Source organism: Amblyomma mixtum, chromosome 1, assembly GCF_055824585.1.
Source record: "Amblyomma mixtum isolate Tamu chromosome 1, ASM5582458v1, whole genome shotgun sequence".
In the NCBI taxonomy this organism is placed as follows: Eukaryota; Metazoa; Arthropoda; class Arachnida; order Ixodida; family Ixodidae; genus Amblyomma; species Amblyomma mixtum.
Genome location: NC_143012.1, coordinates 93,707,689 through 93,724,135, shown reverse-complemented (window position 1 = coordinate 93,724,135; position 16,447 = coordinate 93,707,689). Strand labels below are relative to the sequence as shown.

The following is a 16,447-nucleotide window of genomic DNA, read 5'->3' as shown; positions in this document are numbered from 1 at the left end:
ACGAAGAACGTTTATTGGAAAGCGCGCAGCAATATATAGGCTCGAGCGTCGTGATAACGTTACACGGAATCATGGTCCTCAAGACCGCAATGACGTCAAAACCAGCGTCGCCCTATCACAATATGCACTTCTTGAAACTAGAAAAGTGTCTCCCGTGTGTTGTGGAAATCGAGAGAAATGCGCAGCGATAGACGTTCCGTTTTCGAAGGGGAATGCAAAAATTTTCGTCTTATTAATTTGAGCGAGTTATTGTGCAGCTCGAATTAATATCATTTGGTGGTGTGATGGAAGGAAAGAATACGAAGCTTGCATGGCGACCGCAAGCTCAGCGTTCGCGCTGACAGTGTACTGTCAGTTCCGCAGGAGGAGGACTATCCGCCTCTGCACCATTCGATATCACCTTTCCCTGCCTTTCGTTGCTCAGCGGGTTCTCTTCCTTGCTTTTCTGAGCACACTGCGCGTCTTTAAGTGCTCACTTTATTAGGTTCTCAGTTTAAAGACACCTGTTTTCTTTGGCGGGCAGAGTCTACGACAAAAGGAAAGTAGCAAATGAGGTCTTACAAATGGCATAAATTTATTCTGCATTCCTAGAGAGATTCGTTAACTAAAATGTGGCTGCCATGCGTAAGGCAGCCCACTAAGGCAAATATTGATTCTCAGGCCGCCTGCATTGCCCTTTCTTGACAAGCAGCGGGTTACATGTCATGTTTTTTCGCACGTAACTACTGCTTGCTAGTTGCGAAGAACTGACAGCAGTTACAAAAGTATTAGATATAAAGTGTTAAACAAAAAAAAACCAGGTCTTTCTGAAAGAAAGCAAGAAACCAAAACGTTACAGATTTACACGAAATTATGAGTGAGGGAATATAATGTTCGGTGATTAAAAAAAACGGGGTTAAGGGACGGCAAACGCTTGAAAACTTGGCATGGATGGGGCGGTCTTTCTTCACCAGAAGCTGCATTTAACCTCAGGGTTCATGGGCGCCCTCGGAGGACATTTGAAGGCAGCGGCGAAGCTTTCGCTGTGCATCAGAGGAACGTTGCACAGGCGTTCGCCGCTGGCGGAACGTCCTGGAGAAACGCCTTCGGCTACCTGGCTCCCGCACAGTGCGAAACAGAACGCCGTGAAGAATATTTGCTCGCCCTGCAGCGTAGCGAGTCCCGGCAACCGCATCTCTGCACTCGACACGTCCGGAACTGAGGTGTTGGCAGCGAGGAACGCATGGCGCATCGGGTCTAGCTGGGCGATCGAAGCCATGGTGTCGCTGCAAGAACGCGAATTAGGTTTTTTTTTTTTGAAGCATGGAAGGACAAATGCTCCTTTAAATAAATCGCTGCTGTCAATGGCGCCAATCTATGGCTGCGGCCAATCACTTTACACTGCGAAGCAGTACTGGTGCCTCCATGTGAAAAATCACCGTTTTTTTCTATTGGTAGCTTTAAAGATTAAAGGTTACAACCTCCAGAAGCTGTATACACCAGCCATCTCCCCACCGCACCCCACTAGCTAGTGGGCTGTTTATTCGCCTCCTACCCCCGCCGACTTCCACTCTCCCGAAGCGCCATCCCCGAACCACCACCTGACGCTATCCCTCTGGAGCGCTGCCTACCACCAACTACCTACCATCACTCTTCACATAGCCTACAACCACTAGAGGACAGCTGTCCATCAGAAGCACTACTCACAAGCCACGTCGCCACCCCATCCTCTCGCTAGGGGGCTGCATACCCACCCATCGTCAACCTTTGTCCACATCAGCCTTTGAGCGACCATAAAAAAATTCCTTAACTGATGTGAAGCCTCGGCTTAGAGTCAAACGGTTCAAAATCATCATCGTTTGTAAATCCAACTGCTTTCAGAGCATTGTCGCGTCAGATGTCTGATCGTCCCACAATTTTTTTCCATTTTTTTTTTGCCTGGTAGTCACCGGCAGTGCCACGATAATATTTCCAAGGCAGCGTCCTCGTGAAAATAGGTCGGGCTTTTGTTTGGAGGGTCTCCTTTAAGATACATTTGCAACTTCGTGCCTGAGTTGTCTCCGACTGTATTAGAGTTCTTATTGGGGCAGTGGGTTTCATTTATATCTAGTCAGGATGTTTTTGCAGGCTATATAGTTGGTGCAGAAAGACAGCACAGGAAGCAAAGAAGTGGACAGGACAGAGCGCTCTGTCCTGTCAACTTCGTTCCTTCGAGTGCTGTCTCTCTGCTCTTAAAACCAATTTTAGTATTTCTTGACATGGCTTTTTGCTTGCCCATTACATCAGAAAGACTCATGAAGATGCAAATCAGCAGTAAGCACAAAGCTAACCGTTCACACTTTCATCGAGTGCCTAATCACGAGTGATTCAATCATTCAACATGAATTTTCATGCTTTGGGAAGTTTTTGGTTTCAGAGTGAGCTGACATATAAAGCAACACCCGCCGTTCCGTTGCATACAGGTCTTCTCGCTTATCATACAGATTTGCAACAATTATTCCTTGAAGTATTAATATATGCGCAATTGCTTCCTTCAGAGATTACCACATCCCACAAAGAAGACACGCCAAAGATGCGCTCTACATTGGAAACGCACCACTGTGGATGGCTAAAAGGAAATATCACTGTAGGTGTCACGGATATCTCGATGACGCCCTCATTTTCTACATCCCTTGTCCTCGTATGCGCAGTTTTAGTAAGGTGCTCTTGAGACAAAGAGCAATAAAATTACATTTATAATTGCTGCACTACGCAGCCGTCGACGTCCATAGCTGAGTGTGCCATTTATTTCTCCTATGTGTGTTAAACGACACCAGTTTATTAGGTTTTCTGCTACCCAAGTCTCAACTGCCACTTTTTTATTACTCCGACATAGTCACAAATAGCCCTTATTTATTTATTTATTTATTTATTGTACCCTCAGGGCCCGAAGGCCTTACAGAGGGGAGTGGGAATACATAAAATTTTCAGTCTAAACAGCAACAACAAGAGAAAACAAAAATAAACCAGGAATACATGACAAATTGAAAACACAGGAAGGCAATAAGATTAGAATGCAGTAGGGATATATTAAAACAGTGTGTAGACAGTGAAAGGCAATTTTTATACAGTAATAAACGACACATACTCAGAAAGAAACATTAAGGACTTGACGAAATGCATTGTTATCAGAAATACCTGCGATGTCGTGGGGAAGGCGATTCCAGCTGGCACAAGTTCGAGGTATGAATGAGTCATGAAAACATTTGGTGTGACAAGATGGGATTCCAACTTTATGACGGTGATCAACGCGTGCTGATATGTAACATGGTCTTGACAGTAACTTAGGATTGAGAAAGCTGTTGTGGTAAATTTTATGAAAAAGACACAACGAGGCTATTGATCTGCGGTGGGAAAGAAGTGGTAGGGACAAACTTGATTTCATGGCGGTTACACTGCTTGTTCGGTGATAATTAGAAAGAATAAAACGGCATGCGCGGTTCTGCACAGCTTCCAAATCTGAAACAAGTGAATCGACGCCAGGGCTCCAGACAGATGCAGCATATTCTAACTTGGACCGTACCAATGTTTTATAAAGTAATAATTTTATTGAACTAGATGAACGTGAGAAATTTCTGCGAAGGTACCCAAGCATGCGATCAGCGTTATTTATTATGTATTCAACGTGAGTTTTCCAAGACAGGTTACAAGAAACGTAAACACCCAGATATTTATAACATGTCACTGTTTCGAGAGACACGTTGTTAATGTAATAAGAGGAAGGGGCATTAGAGAGACGAGAAATGCGTACATGTTTACACTTATTAATGTTTAGTTGCATGTTCCAAATAAAACACCAGTCAAGAATCTTGTTAATATCGGATTGAAGACAAGAGACATCATTATCATCTTTAATTTCGCGGTAAATAACACAATCATCGGCAAAAAGATTAATTGAAGAAGAAATGTTAGCCGGTAAGTCATTTATATAGATTAGAAAGAGGAGGGGCCCAAGAACTGACCCCTGAGGCACTCCGGAACGGACAGGCAAAGAATGCGAGTTTATATTGTTCGCTGTTACGAATTGTGAACGGTTAGAAAGAAAGCATTGTAGCCATGCAAGGACATTAGGGTCTATGTTAAGATTGCTTAATTTAAGAAAGAGAAGCTCATGCGAAACAGTGTCAAACGCTTTCGAGAAGTCCAAAAATATGCAGTCTGCCTGAGACCCGTGGTCAAGGATGCAATGAAGGTCATGTGTGAAACATATTAGCTGAGTTTCGCATGAAAAAGACTTACGAAAACCATGCTGGGCAATGCTGAAAAAGGAGTTAGATTCTAAAAAAGAGATGAGATGAGAATATATGACGTGTTCCATGACCTTGCAAGGAATACTAGTGAGCGATATAGGTCTAAAGTTATCAGGAGAATGTTTATTTCCGGACTTATGCAGTGGAACCACCGTCCCAATTTTCCAATCATTGGGAATACAACCTGTTACAAGAGACTGTTCAAACAATCTAGTAAGTTTGGTTTGGTTTATGGGGTTTAACGTCCCAAAGCGACTGAGGCTATGAGAGACGCCGTAGTGAAGGGCTCCGGAAATTTCGACCACCTGGGGTTCTTTAACGTGCACTGACATCGCACAGTACACGGGCCTCTAGAATTTCTCCTCCAAAGAAATTCCAGCCGCCGCGGCCGGGATCGAACCCGCGTCTTTTGGGACAGCAGCCGAGCACCATAGCCACTGAGCCACCGCGGCGGCCAATCTAGTAAGAATTATGGAACAATAGAACTTTGTATTAATTAAAAAACTTCGAATTAATGTTGTCAACACCGCAGGAAGAGGAAACCTTAAGATTTTCTATGATGCACTGGATGCCTGACGCGTCGAATACAACTGGATCCATAGGAAGAGCATCAAAAACAGGGCACACGCGATGAACAAGAGAAACATTGCTAGAAAATGCCGCAGCAAATGTATTGTTTAGAACAGAAGCACATTCGTATGGACGAAAGGCAACACCATCAGAAGAAGTAAGTAGAATTGTGGAAGCGTCTTTCTTGTTAACTACATTCAAAAATTGTTTAGGATTATTGACCAGCATAGCAGGCAGGGTGTGGTTAAAAAATGTGTCCTTTGCGTTTTTTAGCGCACCTTTGTACTCTGCAGCTGCGGAAAAGTAGGCCTCCCATCGTTGTTTAGAATTCAACAACTTCGCAGAGCGGAACAAGCGCTTCTTTTTATTGCAGAGTCTTTTTAAAACATTATTAAACCAGGGTGATTCCCGATCGCACTTCAGAGATCTTAATGGTACAAAAGTGTTAATGAGATGTTCAACGATATCCTTGAACAAATCCCAGTTAGTGTAAACAGAACGCTCTGAAAAGCCTGGTAAGTAATCGTTTGTTCGTTCATGCGCCTTTGCTCTATTTCTGTAATTTGAATTAGCAATGCAGAAGAAGACACCTCGGTGGAAGTTGGACTGCCGTGAGAGGAAATCCGTGTGCCATCCCGTAAACGCAATTTTCGAACGTGATGGAACGGCTATCGGTAACGAAGTACCAGCAGATCATTAAAGAAAGCTAATGTGGCTGTAAAAAGCAGTCTTTCAACCCTGTGGATTTCTCACCGTCTGTTGCCAGAACTTCACACAAGGAACTAGGAATTGAATTACTCTTCCTGAACGTACAAAATTAAAAAAAAAATCGGCACTTGCCAGAAGGCAGGTATTCCAAGTTCGATGATTAGATTCAAAAAGTCTTGCTTGAACACGCAGTCTTTCAGCCTTTATGAAATACAGAACAATTTTTGACAAGGTATTTGCCTAGAAATCCATTTTGCTTTTGCATTTATCACCACTGCGATGGCCTGGCGGTTTGAGCATTCGCCCCGCATGCAGGAGGTGTGAGTTCGGTCTCCAGTGCCACCGGGTACCTACCGATGATACAATGGTTCATTGGGGTTTAACGTCCCGAAGCAACTCAGGCTATGAGGGACGCCGTAGTGAAGGGCTCCCGAAATTTCGACCACCTCGGGATCTTTGACGTGCACTGACATCGCACAGTACACGGGCCTCTAGAATTTCGCCTTCATCGAAATTCAGCCGCCGCGGCCAGGATCGAACCCGCGTCTTTCGGGTCAGCAGCCGAGCGCCGTAACCACTTAGCCACCATGGCGGGTGGTGATACAATGGGTACAAGCACTCCTATATCTGGTGCACGGCTTCTTTAGGGTGAAATGCTTGGGAAATGGGTTTTCGACATCACCTTGAGTTCAGCCTTGAGCTCAGTGGCAGTGCAAAGCCAGTTTAACCTGCATGAGCAGTAGCGGCCACGGCGTGATATCTTCTGTGCGAAGCTATCAACTTCTTGTTTTATTTATTTATTTAATTTATTTAAAGATACTGTTGGCCCTTTTCGGGCCCATGCAGGAATGCTTACGATGCATCACTGATCAAACAGAGTAAAAACAAAAATTCAAAAATACAGAGATGTTCTCTGACCCAAACACAAAAAGAGTAGGAGAGAATTAAACAGAAGAGTCAATTTTTTCGATATAATTAAGAAATAGTTCCACGGCCGTACACTTCACCACATCTTCAGGGAATTTATTCCGATATGATATAGCATCTGGAAACAGGGAGTACTTGTGGATATTTGCACGGCTGACTATTTGCGAAGTGCTTTACTATGGTTAGTTCTAGACGAGTGTTTGTATGGCGGGTGTAAGTATTGTGAATTGGCTATTTTGAAGTGACGGTGAAGAAGTTGGAACAAAATCTTTAATCTTGAAATGATTCTTCTCTGTGACAGGCTTTGTAAATTTGGAGAATTTGGTTGGAGAATGAACACGGCCCACTTCTCTGACGCTCGAGCGCCGTGATAAAATGAGTAGCGTTTGTTTTATTGCGGTACGCAAATCAGCGGACTTTCATGCTTCATGTTTGTTGTCCCTTTTGGTCACTTTTTTAAGTTTACTGTATTTAACATAGAAATGCGTACTATTCGCCATCTTTTTAAAGAGAACCGGTGGCAATGCCAAAGGGCTATTTTTACGGCTGAATAACATCGTCGGAAAACATCCCGGCGACCTGATTCTTCATTTCTGGGCGTTCCGCCTGCTGGCGCAGCCTCATCGGTGGTAATACGATGCCTGGCGACTGGAGTTCGGTCCATCTTGCAGTACGCTGCAAATCAGTCCGGAAAGTCTGCTAAGATGTCAGACAAAAAACACTTCGGAACCGATGGCAAGTCCGGGTGTATTTTGACAAACTGAAGGACGTGACGTGGGCCAGGACCATTCTGAAGGGTTCTTCCTACAAAACACGAAGATGGAAACTCAGCAACGGCGTGGAGGAAGGCGAAAGCCGTGCCTCTGACGAGGTTCTGAAATTCATCTGCAAAGGTTGTAAGGAGGACGTTGGTGCAGCTGTCACGTCGTTGAATAAGTCTTCTGGCAACTGCCAGTCCTCTCTCAAGAAACAGCGGGATATCGCTGTCTGCCATGCCATCGTAGTTGTGGAATAAGTCGATGCTCACGAGTACCAGGACTCTTCACTGTCGTGCCACCGTGACGTCGTCCTTGATGCGCAGAGCGTGCTGCAGGGATCTCGGGCATCAAAGTGAGCCACGGTCCATTTAGGCTAGAACATCTAACGTGTGTCCTAGAAATTAACCCACTGCCGTTGCCCTGTAGAAATTAGATTCCCAGGATCAAGCCTGTGGAACTCTCAAGAAGTGCGACAATTTCGGGTATGGGAATTAGGCAGTAGCAGCAGCGAAATTTTTGGTCCCTGTCCACTGTGTAAGAATGTTTTTAAGTTCTCATGCAAATGTACTACTTATTACGAAATAATCAGCCCCGATATCTAATGCCGCGGTCACTTCAGCGCTGCCAGTTGTAGCACACAAATTGGATGCAGTGTACTGAATACTGTCGCTGCTGGACTCTGTCCGGGGGCTATCAGCGTGCGGGTTTTGCGATGGAGGATCTTGAGAAGTGCCGACGTCAGCGGCCTTGCCTGATGAGATCGCTGGTGTCAGTTTTCCCGGCGTGGGCTCGGTGAACGGGAGCTTGCGGAGCTTGCTGCGTGGCCGGGGCCAAGTTACGGTAGCCGAGTGGCGAAGGCGAGTGTGACTCGGGGCGTCAGGAGGAGACAGAGTTCTGGCGCTCCCATAGATGCTGTTCAATCTCATGGGGCCACCTCCTTACCGGGAACTTGTAGCATCGGGTCCGTAAACGCGAAGATCCACTCGACGGTACAAACATGCCCTGTAGAGGAAACTCACCTCCCTATAGAGGTTGCAGTAGGGCCTCTCGTTTGTCGTACTACACAAATCAGACTTCCGAGGAATGACGCGTTATTTATTGTTTTTTTTTGTGTCCCCCCTCAATGCCCACGGACGCTGTAGCTGTTGTAATAAATAAAGACACAGCTAGACAGGCGCGTGATAGGAACCGGTATGGCTCACGATAGGGTTAAAGGACCGCAGCCATGCGTCTCGCGTACTACGGTTGCGTACGTGGGTCTGCCGTCGAACCATGGCGGCGCAATGGAGACGGTGTTTTTGCGTAGCTTGATGCTCCTCATCCCTGAGGACTTCGGCCAGCTATGTAAGACGCGCAACCTGGAGAAGACGGAACCGTTGGAGTTCCTTCAGTACAACGGACCCGTTAAGTTCGCAAAGTGTCCGCACTGCTGCCGAGGGATGACGAAAAAGGATCGGACGTCAGGCTGCCAAATCCAGATTCTATAGGTGGCCTCGTTTTTCTGCGTCGTCTCCGCGGTAGCCGTTCCCAGGAAGAATTTAACAACAGTTCGCGGTGGGCTGTGCACGAAACCCACGACCAGTTCCTGCTTAAGCCCAAGACTGAGATGGTGAAGCTGTTTTCTTCCGCTATCTTGGGGTGTGCGAGCTTGAAAAGGGGGCTCATATATTCAAAGTAAATGCGCACGCTTTCGCAGCTGTGCAGCTGCTGCTTCCACTCGGTAGTCGATGCTGGGGAATGTGCCCAGAAGATTGCGACAAAATGGCTCTCAGGTTGGAAAGGCGCCGTCGGGGTTTGAAAACCGTGTCCGGGCAGAATCTTTAAGGGTAAAGCAGATGCCATTGAGCTTAGGAACGTCACTCCAGTCAATGAAGCGGGTGAACAGATCGAAGGTCTCGAGCTAGCCTTCAGCGTCTTTGAATCCGTCGCTGTGAAAACAGGGTGGTGTTTGGCGGGTGGCAGAGGGTCGGCTCAGGAAGCCTGTGGTGTCAATGTCTATGTCATTTAGACTTGACCGTCTTGAATGCATCGTCCTTTCCAGTCAATTAAAAACCCAGAAGAAAAGTCTCTGTCGTGACCACATTTTTTGTTTAATGTTTTCGACTGAAAGCTTGTAGCAAAAAAGAATTTCCTGCAGTTACCACAGGAAAGAAGTGCCGAACGGCGGACTACAGAAAAATACTACAAAAAGAAACTGCAGTACTACAGAAAACAATGGACAAATCTGCCCTATGACAAAACTACAAAATATTTTGCGTATTTTCGACACGGTTCTGACGTTTGTTCTAACTGGCCGGTGGTAATGAGAAGGAAAGCGTACTCAGGCGACTCTCCACAGGTCGCAGGCTGTCTACTGTAAGATCCGTATTGAAAGTTGGAAGGCGTGCGCTGGTCGGGAAAGGTATCCCCCACTACTCCACCACAATCTTCGCACAGAGCAAAGCAGGAGCCGCCTAAACCGAGAAAACCGTGGAGGGCCCCTTGTGGTCCGAACACGTCAGTGGTAGGCAACCAGCTTATAGCATGCATCACTTCAACCTCTGCCAATGCATGCAGCACTTGTACTAATGCATGCTTCAGTACACAAAGTTGAGCAGCAGGCCGCAGTTTTAAACAGAGGTAAGCAGCTTGGTGTCTTTCGTTGGACACATACCTGGACATCGAGTTGCTCTCGACGTCTGGCCCTAAGCAAGCCTGGAGGCTATCGTGCCTCTCTCTGGCTTTCTCAGACGTGAGCCAATGGCCGTGGAGCAAGTACCGGGCGACCTGCGGAAAGAGATCGAATGTTTCAAATAACGACACCATCGTTCTCTAAATTATTCGATAATATTTCGGTGAGCTATGTTTCAGTAAGCACATTTAAAGGAGTATAGACACCTAATTTTTGTGGCATATATCTTTCTCTACAAGATTGTGGAAAACACTGCTATTCATGAATCACCATGTGGCATTCGTCTACTACAGTTAAATAATTTATAATAGAATTTTTCTGTGATGCTGGTTCGGTTCGGGTTCAACAGCTGAACGATGGCTGCGACGTCAAAGTATAGCTATAAGTCATATGAGACATAGAGAAACCACAATATAATCGCTGCTTCATCGTTTTAATTCACTACAGTGCTGAGGCCAGCCTCCCTCAAGAGACGGAATGACGACTATTTTAGAAGTACTGGTTATGTTGAAGTTTTTCTTGTCTCACATAACCTACAAGCACTCTGATGTCTCAGTTTTCGTTCGGATGTTGAAACCAAAACTGAAAGAGCACGAGAAAGAAAATCGATTATAAAATTATTAACGGTCGTAGGAGAACACTACGTGTTTATCCGTGTCTAATGATTCCTTACACCTCGTTAAAAAGAAGAAAGCACGCACCCAGAAGTACGGAGTCTATACTCCTTTAAGTTGCATTTGTTTCAATTCTATATTTCAGGAGCGCTGAAAAAGTCGGGCTATCAAGATTAAAGTGCAGGTCGTCTTCAATGACAGAAGCAGGAATGGAGAACCACTCAATGCGCTTATTACGATCGATAAGCGCACGTGAAGAGGATGCGCATTTCAGTGTTTGTGCCCGCGAAAAGTCCAGGAAAGCTAGTTTTGCTGCATGGCGATAGCACTGAAGATACGTCTGCTCGCGTTACCAAAGCAAGACGCCGAATTCTAGGTATGCCTGCTTGCACGGAGGAAAATGAACTAAGGGGAGAGCGTTATGTCATGCGGAAGGCTTCCGCAAGCAAAACTCTTCAAGTTGCTGATTTCACTTTTTCTCTTGACGGGCACAACAAAGTCAGTTCTTCGTAGCGCCTATTGTTGGACTGTGCCAATAAAACACTCCACTGGCTGTCACAACAGGGCAATTTTCTCCCTTTTATTCGCATGGTCACTCGGGAGAAGCGCAACCAGGGAAGTGAGGGCTCCAGGACTTTTAAGAGACTACCCGGGGTGCAAGTGCTGGTCATTTTTTTCTTCCAATGAATGAAGTTCATTCCTCCTACTCCCGCTCATTTTTTATGACGAAGCTTCCAAGCCGGCACGTAATGCTTCGTCTCGAGCTTTTCTTTCTCAATGCCGGGAGGCCTATTTTATGTTCAGAATTAAGACACGGACTCAGGAACATAGGACGACACAGCGCTGTGTGGTCCTATCTGCTCAGTCCATGTCTTTAGGGTGCGCTGTTTTTCCAAATGTGAATGACCAACTAGCCTGTTCGACCACCATTGCCTATGTTGAAGCCTTGGTTTTAGTGCGGTACGCAACTGCACCGCTGGCAGTGGCAATTATCTGTAGGCGTATAAAATCTTTATCTACCACGTGACGTTGTGCCTTGACGCTACTAGGGCTGCCTCTTGTTGAGGTATGCGTTGGTTCGATGGCCAAGTTCTTCAGAATTACTAGTTTTTTTTTTACATTGACAACATTTTATTTATCTTCCACTGCCTCTAAACATCTGCGGTGCCAAGAGTCTTCACAGACATTTTCGCGGCTTTATTATCTTCTTTTGTGATCTTCAGTAGCCACAGTGCCCAAGACCAAATGCTGTACTAGCCCCGATTAGCAAATGTTACTGCCAAGCGCCGGCCGATTCCATGACAGCTAAAAGTCCTCATTCACTCGAAGATTATCCCACGCAGTGCTTGCGTACTTACACTTTACGCAGAATGCAATAACAGGCCTGTGCGCACGTCTGACACGAAAGCGACTAAACGATTTCTTGAGTTCCCGCAGCATAACCAAATGGCGGTAGTACCAGTGCCATCCCTCCCTCTTCTTAAAAAGCGCACATGCTCAGGCGCACAAAAGACATAACGTTAACACAGATGGAAGATATCTAATGGCCAGCTTTGTGACAGCCTTATTGATTAGAAGGTGCCGTCATGATGGTTTGGTTTGGTTTGGTTTTATGGGGTTTAACGTCCCAAAGCGACTAAGGGTATGAGAGACACCGTAGTGGAGGGCTCCGGAAATTTCGACCGTCATGATGAATGAATCAATTAGTTATTTTGTTCCACATGGAGAATTATGTCCGTATACCACGTATGCACAAGGAAATAAGTCGAAGGCTGTTGGAAGGAAGGAGGGCCCTATAAACAGTGAAAATTTTTGATCAATTATAAAGGTGGAGCCAAAATGCTTTGTGGAGTCAGTTTTATGGACTGTAAAAATGAAATGACTCAAATTTCCCCGAGTCAGTGAATGATGCCCGAGTTTTTTTGTCAAGGAACACAACAGCTTTTAATACGATAGCGTTAAAGGCCCCGTTCTCAAGAAAATCCGGAGTCGACGTTATGAGCGCAAAACCACGGGCATGGCTCTGGCAGGTGGTCCCCAGAGAGCAACCTAGGAGGAAGGTATAGCCACCTAGGTCACGCGACCTTGCGACGTCAGCACAACCTACGCACAGGATAGTGAACAAACTTCCCAACGTGGCAGGTGGCAGCTCAATTAACGAATGGTCGTTTGGGAAGAGCACCCTGGCGGCACAAGGCCCACCGCTGGGAGCACCTGCCATCGCAGGGCAGTGGTGCATCGATTAACCGCTGCATCACTGCGCCAGGAGATGTATGAGGACTCTCAGGGATCAATGGTTGTAAAGAACGACCTTCTGCATATATGGAATTAACCTATTACGTTTTCGCGTCAAACCTTTAACGCGGAGCTTAAGTGTCCCCTAAAATTTTTAACTAATGCCAGGATTCCTACTTCAGATTCGCAATGACTGGATAGAGCGGCGCCGAACACCTTTTGGTACAGAAATTAATGATAGGCCACAAAGAAGGTAAGCAGACAGGCGTTTTTAACCTGATTCTACACTGCGGAAACGGAAAATTGGGACAGCGAAATGTCGCTCGATTTGCACACCACGACAGGGGTAGTTTCCCTGGTTTCTATTTCCCTTCTCTGCAATAAAACGTAAGCTGCGATTGAAAGCCTGTGCTGTGTGTCTACTTATTCATACTATCTACATAGCGCTTTTCTCGGTAATTATGCCACCCAGTTATATGCTAGCTCAGTTTGTGTCCCGACGTTTCCCGAAGAAATAGGTTGTCCAACACTGCACAACAGTTCAGACCTTTCTAGCGAACCAGGAGCCCAGAAGAGCTACGGCGACGCTAGGCTCTTGCAGTCCGTCGAACAAAGGCGGCTGCAGCCGGGCCACAGGAACGGTCAGTCGGCGAGTGTCCAAGTTTAGGCGACCGTCCTCGCTGAGCACATAGTAGCGAGCGTTAGTGGAGAGAATGGTCGAACGGACGACCCTCCTTGTCTGCGCGAGCCTCTTCCAGTTGGTGACAAATGAGTCTTGCTCCATCGGTGGAACGACTGAGTAGAGCTGGTCAACGGGCACCAGGTCGCTCACCGTCCACGTCAGCTGAAAGCCGGAGTGTAAGGAACAGGATAATGGTTAAGAAACTGAAGCGTCAGGGTGGGTTGTTACAGCCGAAGAACTTCCGCAGTTCATTCACTCAACCCTTTCTCTAAAAAAAAGAAACAGCAGACCTAATTACGACACTGTGCTGTAGGCATTTTTCTTCTCTCATAAGCTAGAAACTCTGCATATGACTCCTGGAATGCGCTGTAGCTCTTCTGTGGAGCTTAATGCACTCGCGGAGTCTCGTATTTTTATAAACCATGTGGAATGCTATCTACTACCCTTATAGCAACCACATGGCCGAAACATTTGACCCTCGGATTGGTTCGATATAGGCGTCACTGATTACGCCGGAGCACAGCTGTATCAGTGGTTCGCCCTACAGTTGAAACCATTAAGGTTTTCACTAGTAATTAAAACAATTAAAATTAAAAATTAACACTCGGTGAGTCTTGTATTCTTGTAACCCCCGTCGAATGCTACCTAGTAGCCTTATATCTACCACATCGCCGAAGCATTGCACTCTCGGATTGGTTTGAAATAGGCTTCAGTGATTACGTCGGAGCACAGCTGATCTGAACTGCTCACCCTACCGCTGAGACAATTAAGGTTTTTACTAGTAATTTAAATAATTCACAATTCCATACCTCTTCTCTCTTCTCCAAGGCTTAGAATGACAATGATAGTTGTGCGCCCTCTCTGCCAACGTGTCCCCCCTTTACCCGCCCGACGTATGAGTTGGACACCTTTGTAGCCCACAACGTTGAGTTCATACTCTACTCAAGAATATAAGCAGCGGGAGAACTTCCAAGCTAACCTTCTCCTCATCCTTTATTTATTTATTTATTACAGATACCTGCAGCGCCCAAGGGCATTATTGCAGGGGGGGAAACACAATAACTTCTGCTCATTTGGCCGAAAGTACACATAATAACAGAAATACAATCACACAACTAATAGATGAGGAAAAACATGCACTGAAGGAAGACAACCACGCTCGAGAAATAAAATAACACTAATGAAATGAAAAAGACACGCGCAAGACAACTGCGCGCCACGTCACACATCAGATAAAAAAAAAAACGAGACGGCTGAGATTATGCTTCGCCTAATGGTAGCGGACCTCCCTTATTATGCGAACGAAGCTAAAGGCGTACTAATGAGGTAACACTAATCTTCTACATATAACTTACAACGTTTCTGGATTGTTTTACAGCGCCATCTGCTATTGCGATGGTTTCCAGAGAAAGCATGCTTGTAGACATTGTGACATTTGTGGTAACAGTAGTAGAAAAGCGTCCGCAAAGACGTGCAGGCAGAGGGACAGGGTGGACGCGTCCACCACGTGCAGTGCCTCGACCTCACTCTCCCAAAATAAACAGAGCGAAGGTTCGCAGTCAAGCCATATTTGTGTTCGTAGTCATTGCGCGTTCAGGGGGGGGGGGGGGAGAGGGGGGCAGGTAACTGATTTGCCAGCACTGATTTTCTTCATCACGAGTTGTGTGATCACCATGAAATTTTAGAATACGTTAGCATTAGAACCCACATTAATGCAAAAAGAGTCAGGGGTTGGCGGCATGTGAAGCACCGGGGAGAGCGGTCCAAACTGGGAAAAAGTGAGAAGAGAGACGGCAGGGGGAAGTGGGGAGTGGGTGAGCTAGTGGGAGGCGACGAGGGTAAGAAGAAAACCGCGGTCACCAATCGAAATCCAGGGGCGGTGAGAGTGGCAAGGGGGCACTGCGTGGAATGCTGTGATTGCTGAATTGGACTGGGGGAGTGGAGAGGGTGTGCGGCATGTCACACGATGGTTGATGACCTTGAGCTCATCGATCGCCACCATTGGGGGGAACATTAATGCAAACCTTATGCTAACACTGACTATAGGGGGGAACACTGATGCCTCATGAATCGGATTAGTCGTCGATGACATTTATTTTAGCATGGCGCTCAGAAGCAAAATAACGATCTCGTAAAACAGATTTCAACGCTTGTTGAATTAATGAGCCAGCTAAGAACCTTTCTTCATGTTTATCTGGCGTATAACTTTCATGCTTTTGAGTGATTAAGAGTTCCGGGCTTTGAGTATCTTGTCTTCTTTCTTTGTCCCGGCTTGAGCACTGAATTTCTGCATTCTTGGTATAACTCAGTGAATCACAAATTATTATTTGCATGGCGATAATACTTGACAAAATTCGGATTTATTTAAGGAAGGTGAGATTATTGCAAGTAAAAAATTGAGACCATTCCAAATGATTACATATACGACTTGTACGGGTCTTCGGATGCCCATGTCATGAAAAACAGGTTCCAGGATCTCACTTCTACTTTTCTTTTAACTGCAGCAACAAGTTATGGTGTAAATAAATGTGAACGTTTTGTCACTTTCGAAGCGCTCAAGTTAGAAAAAGAGGCAACCGCAAGCAAGCTCTCACCAGGGCCATGCCAGAGCTGCTATGAAAGGCGGGTGAGTCAGTTTTAAAAACATTATTTTGCGTACATGTTGCATGTTTGACTTTACACGGTTCTTTTGAAGGAAGTCAACAGCCGCCGAAAGCAAGACACAAGAGTGTGTTGCTATTGAAAAAATTAATTTTTGATGTTGATTAATGGGAGAATAACAATGTTATTGTTTGTCACTTAAATACAATTAATTATAAAGCACAAGAAAAATTACAACCATGCTGCCGGTGTGATCCGAACCCACTACCTCCGAATTTCGCTGAGCTACGGCCATGGCTGCCCAATCTTCTCCTTTTGGAGGTATGTTTTTGCGCGTTACAGAACCTTGAGTGTGTTAACCAGCGTCACCTTCATGCATAGCGACGTACGTAGTAAGTACAGTTCTGTACGCC

At 45.8% G+C, this 16,447-nt stretch overlaps 1 protein-coding gene across 1 annotated transcript; it reads right to left on the bottom strand.

The window, feature by feature from the left end:
• Positions 1-946: 946 nt before the first annotated feature.
• On the bottom strand, positions 947-13,552 carry LOC149367235 (neprilysin-11-like). Its single transcript, XM_089566838.1, has 3 exons — positions 13,299-13,552; positions 9,885-9,997; positions 947-1,265 (listed from the first exon to the last, which is right to left on the bottom strand). Exons 1-3 carry the CDS (start codon positions 13,533-13,535, stop codon positions 947-949), a joined length of 669 nt encoding a protein of 222 aa, XP_089422964.1. The 5' UTR covers positions 13,536-13,552.
• Positions 13,553-16,447: the final 2,895 nt, after the last annotated feature.

Bases quoted from the DNA above. Each gene is read 5' to 3' on its own strand.
- LOC149367235 (XM_089566838.1), bottom strand. From the start codon at position 13,535: ATGGAGCAAGACTCATTTGTCACCAACTGGAAGAGGCTCGCGCAGACA. The intron at 9,998-13,298 runs GTCTGAACTGTT...CTCTTTCCGCAG, and splicing joins GCTCCTGGTTCGCTAGAAAG to GTCGCCCGGTACTTGCTCCA. The intron at 1,266-9,884 runs GTATGTGTCCAA...GCGTTCTTGCAG, and splicing joins GAGAGCAACTCGATGTCCAG to CGACACCATGGCTTCGATCG.